At 44.4% G+C, this 11,574-nt stretch overlaps 1 protein-coding gene across 1 annotated transcript; it reads left to right on the plus strand.

The window, feature by feature from the left end:
• The first annotated feature begins 396 nt into the window (after window positions 1-396).
• CTSL (cathepsin L) lies at window positions 397-8,145 on the plus strand. The gene is made up of 8 exons (XM_054032242.1): window positions 397-505; window positions 2,500-2,635; window positions 3,685-3,807; window positions 3,892-4,047; window positions 4,261-4,485; window positions 6,228-6,396; window positions 6,752-6,869; window positions 7,750-8,145. Exons 1-8 carry the CDS (start codon window positions 462-464, stop codon window positions 7,847-7,849), a joined length of 1,071 nt encoding a protein of 356 aa, XP_053888217.1. The 5' UTR covers window positions 397-461; the 3' UTR covers window positions 7,850-8,145.
• Window positions 8,146-11,574: the final 3,429 nt, after the last annotated feature.

Genomic DNA, 11,574 nt, shown 5'->3' on the forward strand with positions numbered 1-11,574 from the left:
GAATGACAGACTGAAAGAATCGAAGCAAAATTCCTGGCAAGTGTGCGCGGCCCAGCGCGTGGCTACGAAGTTTCTGCAAGGAGCCGCACTTCTGGGGGTCCAGGTGCTGTAGGCGCCCGCTCAGTGTCACGGGATGCCTGGTGTGCGGCCCGCTCCTCCCTCCGGAATCCACGTTGCTAAGACGCTCAGTCAGCAGCAGGAAAGCTGGGTTGAGTCCTTGCCCTGATTCTCCCCCGCCCTCAATCCGCAACACTTCCACGGTCCCGCCGCCTCCCTTTGCAAGCGGAGGGCCGCACTGGGCACGCGTGACACAGCGCACCACGGGACTGGGAGTCCTGAACCTTGCAGGGGCCTCCCCAGCCGTAGCCCGGCCCAGACCCTGTCGCAACCAATCGGAGCGCCGGGGCGGGCACAGCTGGGCAGACTATAGCAGGGGCCGGGCGCGGGGACCAGTGCTGCTGATGCTAATGCCCAGGCTGGGAGAACTTGCCAGGGTCCTTCTCAGGTGAGAGCCGCCAGCCCCGGGTATGCGGGTCCGGGAGTCCCGCCAGCGGTCGCTTTGCAGCCGGCTGGGAGGCTCTAACGCCCCGTTAGCCCTGCTGGGGTGCATGGCCCCTGGCTGTCCAGTGTGGGGGGAGGCCGGTGGAGGGGCTGCGGGTGAGTCCGAAGCACCATCCCAGCCTCCTGCATGCGGGGGCGGCAGAGGCTCCGGGTTGTTTGTGCGCTGCGGCTGGTTCCCTGGCGCTGCCCGCGCCTGGCGGGCCGGGGATCGTTTGGGGCGGTGGTGAGGGGACAGGGGAGAGGAGCTGCCTGCCCCTGACTCATGGGCCAGGGAGAGCGAGCGGGACTTGCCTGTCACATCCCGCCTGGGGCTAGGGAGCGAGCTGATCTGGAGATCCCCGGCCCCCTCCGTGCTGTGGGTGAACGGGAGGGGGTGGATCTAGGGGTGTCTGGGCCCCTTCGTGCTGAGTGTGACGGCGGGCACTGGAGGTGCCTGGGCACTGGCTCGGTAACACCCAGCGGTGACTGTCATTGGGACCCGCTCTTCCCGGCACTGCCTGGCTTATTCATCCTCCAGCACCGCAGGCCGCCTAGGAGCCGGGCGCTGTGATTTCTGCTCCCATCCCGCTCCCTGCGCTTTCCCTGAAAGCCGCTGTGGGGTCTGGCAGGGCTTGTTTGGCTGAACCCGGAGCACGATGCAGCTGCGGGCCTGGGGCTCCCTATTGCCCTCTCCCCGACAGGCCCCAGCGGCGCCGCCCCGGACTTGTTTACACAGAAGTGGAAATCGGGACATCTGGTCACCCTAGGCCTTCCCGAACAGAATCCTTCCCTCCCCTGGGTTGGGTTTGGGACCAGTCTCCCGGGTCAGCGCTCATGTGAGTGGTCTCACGTGATGGATCAGTGGGGCTGCCCTTCCCAGCTGCTAGGGCGGCTGCCTCCTGCAAATTGCCCTCTCCCCGGGAGGACAAGAGAGTCTGGCCCCTGCGGTGCCTCTAGGCGAGTAAGAGGCATGGGGTGGGGGAGATGGGCGCATGGAGGTGGCCCTTAGGAAGGGACCCTTCTCCCTTGCCTCAGATCACATTCCACAGTCTTATGATTTTGTAACTAGTTTCTGTGAGAAGAGCGGAAATGATTCCAGGAAAAGACTCTGAGTCAACTGTGCAGACAGGCTTCCCAGAGGCAGAAGCTTTCTATTTACTTCTTCCCACTATCCTGCAGTACAAAGCTCCCTATAAAGAGCGCAGTCACTGTTAGGGGTACTTAAAAGAACTGGTGTGGAAAACATAATGGGGAAAACTTAATTACAATGTGGTGTGAATCCTTTTCTCTTGCAGATAAAGGATGGGCATCCTATTGAAACGCAGTGATTGTCAGTTAACACCCTATTGATTGGATTTGGGTGAAAATTAGAAAAGGGGGAGAAAGACAAAGAGAGAAGGGCAGAAGTAATTGAAAGGGCTGTGAAGTGGGCCTGCAATTTAATAGAATTTTTATGGTGTGAAAATGTCCTGCAGCATTTAGGATTGGTGGACCAAGTCTAGGCACCTCTCCATGAAAAGAGAGTTCATACATCTCTAGTGCCCCATTATAAGAAGAGAAGTCAGTTCTTTTTCACATGCCATGAGTTAAGGAAGATTTGGTTCTCTCTTCTTACATAACTGGCTCATAGAGGAGACATAACTGATAATGGCTTCAGCTTTGTGATACACACTCCAAATAACAGGTTTCAGAGTAGCAGCCGTGTTAGTCTGTATCCGCAAAAAGAAGAACAGGAGTACTTGTGGCACCTTAGAGACTAACAAATTTGTTAGTCTCTAAGGTGCCACAAGTACTCCTGTTCTTCTTTTTACACTCCAAATAGGTCATTTTGAGTGATTTCCCCTCCCCCCCCCCATTTGTCTCTGTATGTTACTAAGCAATCTTTCTACATAGAAACTTCTGATAAACAGAATCTTACATGTGAGAAATGGCTTAACTGGTCTTGTTAACTTTTGGTAGACTTTCCAACATGAATATATATCTGGGCATATTTTCCCTGTGCTTGGGAATATCATTTGCTGCTCCAAGGATAGATCCTGTTTTGGATAACCACTGGAACCTGTGGAAGTCATGGCATACTAAGACCTACCATGAGGTGAGTATTTTGCAGAGGCAGACCCCACAGTATAGACATTTGCTTAGTACAGCAAATATGTAGTAGGGACACTAAAATGTAACCTAAAAGTTAGCATTTGGAACTGAGTGATTATTCCCAACTCTGCCATTAGCTCTCTAACCTTGGGAAAGTTACGCTGTTTTCCCTGTCTGTAAAATGGATGTGTTTACTTATCTGAGGGTACTATTTCTACACTACAATAAAAGACCCTGGACAGGGCTGTGGTTGGCTCAGGCTAGCTAACTCAGGCTTGTGGTGCTAAAGATTGCAGTGTAGACATTCAGGCTGGGGCTGAAATCTTGCAGGGAGAGTGGAAAGTGCTTATCTTGTAACGAAAGAGAGAGATGCTGGGGCTAAGCCCTGGCAAGCCCTGACACAAATTAAGCACTGAGAGGGTCTCAGTATCTGGGTTCCAGCCCCAGCCTGAATGTCTACACTGCAATTTTTAGCTCTGCAGCCCAAGTCAATTGACCAGGCCTCTGAGAATCATTGCTACAGGTTTTTTATTTCAGTGTGAACATAGCCTAACAGGCGTTAATGTTAAGAACTTTGCCTTTCTTGTATGAAAGACCGCATAATAAGTAAAAGAAGAACACGTAAACTATGTCTATGCTAGCACTTTTGTCAGTATAACTTGTATCGCTCAGGGGTGTGAAAAAACTAGCCCTCTGAGTTACCTAAGTTACACTGACAGAAGGGCCGGTGTGGCCAGCTCCCGCTGACATAGCTACTGCCGTTCGTTGGCTGTGGTTTAATTATGTCAACGGGAGAGCTCTCCTGTTGGCATAGAGCAGCTATACGAGTGATCTTACAGCGGCACAGCTGCATTGGTACAGCTGTGTTGCTGTAAGCTTGCTTGTGTAGATATAGCCTCAGTTATTCAGACTGTTGTGAACAGTCTGCACCTTCCAGATTGCTTTGGACAAGAAAAAGCCTAAAAATTGGTATATTACTGTTTTCATTTGTTCTTTTACTCATGGAGAGAGGCCGAATTCCATTATCCATATCACCTGTTCTCTGCCCTTTAGCGGGAAGAAGGCTGGAGGAGAATGGTATGGGAGAAGAACTTGAAAATGATTGAACTACATAATCTGGATCACACAATGGGAAAACATAGCTACAGAATGGGAATGAATCAATTCGGAGACATGGTATGTATAAGGAAAGCCATAAAACTTGTTTTGTTAGTAGCGATATATAAAGAAGATAAGCACACTTATTTTTTCTTCCTTTAGACTAATGAAGAGTTTAAGCAGCTGATGAATGGGTTCCAGTATAAAAAATCAGAAAGGAAGTACAGAGGATTGCAGTTCCTTGAACCCAACTTCCTGGAGGCACCAAAATCTGTAGACTGGAGAGAAAAGGGATATGTAACTCCAGTTAAAGACCAGGTATGTTGTCTTGTGTGTAGCAACAAATAGAATGTGCATGTTATTAGCACTGGAAGGATTTTGGTATTGTCGCAAAGGTTGAAGTCCCTAATGAGCATGAATGAAGTGGGACTTGGATAATGGTACTGTATACTCATAACATTTAGACTGCTGTGGTAACATGGACTAGTACATTGCCTGTGCTCATGAGTAATTTTTCCTTTTCAACTTCAGGGTCAGTGTGGATCTTGTTGGGCATTTAGCACAACTGGTGCTCTTGAAGGGCAGCACTTCAGAAAAACTGGCAAGCTTGTCTCACTGAGTGAACAAAACCTTGTAGACTGCTCTCGTCCTGAAGGAAATCAAGGATGCAATGGTGGTCTCATGGATCAAGCTTTCCAGTATGTACAGGACAATGGAGGAATTGATTCAGAGGAATCCTACCCCTACATTGCAAAGGTAAATGTAACTAGATCCGGGCTAATCTGTTGTTTTATCTGTACAGTGTGTCTTAAGTATAGAAAAACAAGGTAAATGTACAGGTTGAAATTTGGGGAAGCTTTTAGAACAGATCTGTTCTTCCCTTCATAGTTGTCCCCCAAGCAAACTAGATACCTGCCCACCAGTCCCAAAATCAGTCAAAAGTATGAGAAAAGTGACCTCAAAGATTTGGGCAAAAACCAAAGGCTCATCAGCCCAGTTTTAAGAAGTGACTAGCAAAGCAAAGGGCCTTCCACTGATGATGCTCTGCTATCCTGCCCCATACACTTATATCGCCAGAAATGTTAACTCCAGTTAATCTCAGATGCCACAACGATATGCATGACAGAAGCAGTCTGTCACATAACCAGGACCCAAACAAGGTAGCTTTTATACAGGTCAGAACTGACGCTTCTGGGTGCAGTTCAGTTTCAGAAGACCTGATGCAGTACATTTCCTTGCAGTTAATACTGGTAAAGGGGCAATATCTGCATTCCAAGTGGTCTGCAACAGTAGTCCCATGTAGAGAGCACTATAGAAATCCAGTCTAGAAGTCAAAGGCCTTCAGAGATGACTGGCAAACTTCAGAAATAGCTGTAAATTGCCTAGCCAATTGTAGATGTTAGGTGCATAGCTTGTGAGCACTACATAAAAAGAAAAATGGGAGCAAGGAGACTTCTTGCTGCCAACAACAATCTGGGATTCTGGAATATTGGATCAGACATATGTAGAATGCATATTGGGTTTTTAATTTAGGAAGAAGATTTTATGCTTGCAGCTTCACTTTAATCATAAACTCCTTTGCTTGTTAAACATGTCTCCAATTTTTGGTCTCATCTACACAGAGTAGAGAATGAATGAACCACATGACCCTTTTTTCAATTAGATTAAAACTTTTTCCAGATCTCCTCCTTAATTCCTAATTTGTCAAATGTGTCTCTGAAAACACTTGCTCCTTCAAAAGAGTTATCGCTAATGTGTTTTGTGAAGTTCCTCACACACCTGCTTTATTCTTTACAAAATAAGAAAACTTTACAAAAAAAAGTTCAGGGGCCTGCGTTCCTTACTGTGCAATGGGTGATCATGATGTTGCAAACCAAATGTTAACTTAAGTCTTGCCATGTAAGTAATGCAGAAGCACACTTCAGCTGTTCAGTTTCAAAGGACCTGACTTTCATACTGGCCATTCATTTCATAAGGTAAAGTTTTGTGCCCACAATTCATCATGCTTATCCTAGCAGTTCATGCTTTATTCTGACAGTTATTGTAGGCACACAAATGGATACCCTGTTGAAGAGTAGGTTCAAAATATAGGTGCAAAATGTGTATGTCTACAAGTATTATATGTTAACTGCTTGAGAAAATAAGAGACATCCAATGCTCATGTTTTCAAATCCGTTTTGGCAGCCCACACTCTCTAGTTAATTCTGGCTACTTATAAATTAGCTCAGTGGGTTTTTCATGGTGTTTCTCTGAATGAATCTTGGTCAAAAGATCTGCATGAGACAACTAGGTCTCTTTCAGTCTCTTATTCTGTCCTACTTAAGACTTACATTGCTTAGTTGTTTTTTGTTAAAGAAGTGCACCAGGATTGGTTGGCAGACAATTTCAACATACCCAGCTAGACCAACTAAGCACAGAGTAGCTGGCAATACCTGTATCTCTCTACTAATGTAAATTTAGATAAATATGTAGTAACTCAAATTTCCTTTTTTGTCAAGGACGATGAAGACTGTATGTATAAGGCAGAGTACAATGCTGCTAATGATACTGGCTTTGTGGACATCCCAAAAGGACGTGAAAAAGCACTCATGAAAGCAGTGGCATCTGTGGGTCCAGTCTCTGTGGCTATTGATGCAGGCCATTCATCATTCCAGTTTTATGAATCAGGTAGTGATTTGCTCTCAGTTTTGTGAGATGACTTCATGTACTGTATCTAAGGTTGCAGTCTGTACTCTAATTACTGATGCAAAAAAGTTTGAATTCAGGCGCTCTGGGGTCAGTCTCCAACTCTTATGCAGATTTCCTTTGTGATCTTGAGCAAGTAATGTAACCTGTCCTTTGGTTTCTTCTTCTGTGAAATGGGGAATAATGCTGAAATACCTTGCAGAAGAGCTGTTTGGCTGATTGTAAAACACACCATTGAAATCTAAAGACAGAAGATGGTCTAGAAATGCGTTTTTTTTTTTTTTTTTTTTTTTTTTTTTTAAATCTTGGAGTCCTTACTTGAACTTGTATTTTCTAGGTATTTATTATGAGCCAGAGTGTAGCAGTGAGGACCTGGATCATGGCGTTCTGGTTGTAGGCTATGGCTTTGAGGGAGCAGACGAGGATGGGAAGAAGTACTGGATTGTTAAGAACAGGTGCAAAACTTCTGGGTTTTTCTTTTTATACAACACTCTTCAACCTCAGTCCATGGTTTATAAAGTTGGGGTTGCAAATGGTTTGGTTACATGTTCAAGTGAATCAGTGTGAAAGGTGCTATGATGCAGGGTGGGGAAGTCCTGCAAATTTGGCAAAACTCCATAACCACCTTTATAAAACAATGTCTCAGTTCTTACATAGGGGAAAGAAGTTATACCTTTTGGGTTCTTAAACTTGGCTTTAAGCAGCAAATTCATTCTAATGCATTTTGGACTGTTTAGATCATGATCTAAACTGGGACTGAAAACTAGCATAAAGTTGGGATACCCTTAAGTGTGGAGGAGACTTAATCAGAAGGTTTGATATTTTGTGCAGATGTAAAAGGACTGAGGACTAGCCTCTTGTCCTAGGACAGGAGGCAAAAATCTGACGGGTGAAAGATAGTGAGATCACGAAATCTTGGTGACTGGTCTTCTGTTTCCGCCATCAGAGTACCCTCCTCATGGTTGTCTGCAGTCTTTTGATGTATTACCTTCTGGGAGGTCAGTTGGTGAAGTCAGTTATGCACTCCACCACCGAATCAGAAGTGTTGCCTTGCCAGTTCCATCCTTGGGCAGTGCTGCCCACCCATATCCACTCCAGCCACACTGCTACGGGAAAGAGAGTCAAAGGGTTGCATTACAAGGTTCTATTCTGCACTCTGGGTATCCGTGGCATATCATGCATCTTACCAGTGGAGAGTGTTTGTTAGTTGGGCTTTTTCACAAAGGTGAAAGGTGGAAATTGCCATTCTAATCCATGGGACAAATGTAGATCTCAGTGTTAAACTCTCTTGCCTTACTGTTAAGGCTAACCATAGTTTTTTGTTTTGTTTTCCAGCTGGGGTGAGAAGTGGGGTGACAAAGGATATATCTACATGGCTAAAGACAGGAAGAACCACTGTGGAATAGCTACAGCAGCTAGCTATCCGCTAGTATAACTTACTGATGGGGGACTAAATGTTTCATTGCAAGAGTGGTTTTAAACTGATTGACAAACCCATGTTAATACATGTGGTAGGAGTTGTATCTTCCAAGATCCAGCTTGTGAGTTTTACATGTTGGTGACAAGCCACTTGTTTAAATTAATGTAAATGTTAGTATGTAAACAAGCTTGTAATATTGCTGGCTTGCAAACTGCTTAATTGATTGGATTCTTTTTTGAATTTTCCTTTTTTAACTGTAATGTGCACAAAGATTTACTTTTTAAATAAACACGCCAATTCCAACGTGTAAAGGTGACTTTGCTTTCGTTTATGTATATAAATTGATGACAATCTTAACCAAACCATATACCCATCACTTTCACCATCCACTAAAATGTAGCAATTATTCAAATGGGGTACAGTATGGTACACAACAGGACAGGAATATAATTAAAAAATACTGTATCCATTTGAAGTACACCTGATGTAGTGGGAGTGACCAAAACTTGGTATTTCATGTGGGACTCTGAATTTCTGTTTGAGAGTCATGCAGGAGTTTTCATTACACTCAGACGTATTGAACAATTAATATGGCATATCAGTCATATGATCCAAGAGGAACACATAATTAAAGTTATTGTACCTTTCACTAAATGTTTTTGATATTGTAGTGCTAAAATAGTTTTGGATTCACTTATGTATGCAAGCAGCATCCTGTTCTGCTGCTGTAATTTAAGTGACCCATGAAGGAGCTCTTAAAAAATCAGGATATCTCCATTAATTTAATTTTTTAAGTCCAATCTCCTAGAACTGGAAGGGACCCTGGAAGGTCATTGAGTCCAGCCCCCTGCCTTCACTAGCAGGACCAAGTACTGATTTTGCCCGAGATCCCTAAACAGCCCCCTCAAGGACTGAGCTCACAATGCTGGGTTTAGCAGGCCAATGCTCAAACCACTGAGCTATCCCTCCCTCTAGACTTATGCCTTTCCCCTTGTCCCCACCCTTCCTTTTTTGTGTGTTCTACTTCTTGTGCTATGTTAAAGTCCCTGAAAGGATTTAAAAATGAACTTCATTTTCCTTGCACGCATCAAGATTGTCAAATCTGATCTTCCCTGAGTTTGCTGAAAACCCCTTGGTGCTCTTGCACCTTAACTGAAAGGACAGAGCTATTGAAATAATAAACTGTCCTTCTCCAAAATGTTTTTCTTTGGAGTTTTTAGGCCTTTCAGGCACTTACTGTAGCACCTCACAACCACAAAGGGCTTTATCCTTGCTGCCCATGTAAAGTAAGGAAGTATCTTCCATTTTATAGATGAGAACTAGAGCACAGAGAGTGACTTGCCAAGCTTACACAGGAAATATAGCAGGAGTAGGAGTAGAATGTAGATTTCCTCAATACTTGCCATAACCACAAGATGATCCTTTCTGGTGACTGAATTCTCATTATGGGTCATACTAGTTTGCATTTAAACCCTGGTATAGGTGTGTGCTGGGGTTTTCACAAGATTTCTGCTGTCCTAAAATCCATTTTTCAGAGAATGCAATCAATGTTAGGAATCTCTGATACAAGTTTACATTCCAACACGTGGAGGATGTATGTGAGTTTGCTGCTTCCATGTGGCAAAATTCCGCTCTACTCTGCACTGACTAAGCCTCAACTGGAGTAGTGTGCCCAGTTCTGGGTGCCACATTTCAGGAAAGATGTGGACAAATTGGAGAAAGTCCAGAAAAGAGCAACAAAAATGATTTAAAGGTCTAGAAAACGTGACCTATGAAGGAAGATTGAAAAAATTGGGTTTGTTTAGTCTGGAGAAGAGGACTGAGGGCGGATATGATAACCGTTTTCAAGTATGTAAAAGGTTACAAGGAGGAGGGAGAAAAATTGTTCTTAACCTCTAAGGATAGGACAAGAAGCAATGGGCTAAATTGCAGCAAGGGTGGTTGAGGTTGGATATTAGGAAAAACTTCCTACTGTCAGGGTGGTTAAGCACTGGAATAAATTGCCTAGGGAGTTTGTGGAATCTCCATCATTGGGGATTTTTAAGAGTAGGTTGGACAAATACCTGCCAGGGATGGTCTAGAATACTTAATCCTGCCTTGAGTGCAGGAGACTGGATTAGATGACCTCTCGAGGTCCCTTCCAGTTCTAGGATTCTATGAAACGGAAATGGCTTACTGTGTAGTATATAATAAAAATATACCTTTAAACTTAATTTTGAGTTCTAACTATGGACTCCAAATATTATATAAATTATTCAGTAAACGATAACATTTTGACAAAACTTTAGATACACTTCCATATCCAAACTTCAAAATTTACATCCTGAAAATATAAGCTGGTTGAGAGCTGGTTGTGCATTGAGGTTCTCAATGGATGAGAGATAAAGGTCAGTATGCTTTCTAGTAATAGGAAAAACCAAGAACCTTTTGGTTCTTAATGGAATAATTGTATTGGAAACAAAATGTGAAATCTTAATGCTTCTCCTATTAGGGCTTCCCCTTTCTCTTCAAGTTAGTTCTGTATTGCTGACATAAGTGATGTAATCTAGAATGTATTGTGGTTTGCAGTGTTGGTGACACATTTCAGGTGTGTTGCCTGGATCTTGTATAATTAAAAGTAAAATCTGCACTGCTGCAAAGCAGCTGAGGTTAATAATTGTAAAATGTATATAATGGAAAAGGTCAGACTCAATTTAGTTCTTGTCTATCGTGGGTCTCTGGCTACTGGTTCAAACCTTTAGTGCAGTTGCATTTTGCACTAGGCAGGGTAAGCTTGATAGGAATACATTTGTTTGTACTTGTGTAGCAACACTAATAGCTAAGGATACGATTTAGTCAGAGATCAGGGAAATCACAAATTCCATGACTACTGAACTTCTGTGACTTTGCTTGAGCTGGAGCTGTACATCCTCCACCTGTGGCTTTGACCAGAGCCGGCATTGTATCCACCCCTTTCTCCTCCTCCCCCCGGTCTTCAGCTGGAGCTGTGTGCCCTGAACCTCTGGCATCAGCTGGGGCTGTGTTCCCGCTACCCTTCACAGCTTCGGACGGGCCTGTGCACCCTCCCACAGCTGCAGCCAGAGCCAAGGCTGTGCACCCCTTCTGCCCTCCCCGGCTTCGATCGGTGCAGGAGTCGAGGCTGTGCACCTCTGACCCTCAGCTTCAGCAGGAGCCGGGGCTGTGTGCCCTAGTCCCAGGGCTGTAGTGGAAGCTGGAGCCAGGGATGTGCCACCCCTATGGCAGTGGGGCTAGGGCTGTCAGTCCCTTGCCAGGGGGCTCCAGCTATCATTCCCCCCCAAGCCCTCTCTTCCCCCAGTTATTTTTAGGAAAGATCTCAGACAGGTCACAACTCCTGTGAATTTTTATTTAGTTCCTGTGACCTGTCCGTAACACTTACTAAAAATAACTCTGACAATCTTAACCTTACTAATAGCTAAATATGCTGAGAAGACTAAGCTTTAGATAAAGTCCATAAACAAGTACAAATTCCTTTGTTTACCAACTAATATGTCACAGTGCCCAGATCTCTAATGAAAGAAGTCCACACATAAGGGAGCAGAGATGAAGTTGCTGTCGGGAACCCTTAACTCTGAATTTCTTGACTCTGTAGACAAAATCAGTCTTAACGTATTAACAGTTCATTTTTATTTCTTGGGGGGATTGGGAGGGGGCTCTTAAGATGTGTATTTGATAGCATGTACTTCTTTCTCTAGTATGCAGCACTAGTTTCTACTGTCATA

The sequence above is a fragment of the Malaclemys terrapin genome, chromosome 6 (assembly GCF_027887155.1).
Source record: "Malaclemys terrapin pileata isolate rMalTer1 chromosome 6, rMalTer1.hap1, whole genome shotgun sequence".
In the NCBI taxonomy this organism is placed as follows: Eukaryota; Metazoa; Chordata; order Testudines; family Emydidae; genus Malaclemys; species Malaclemys terrapin.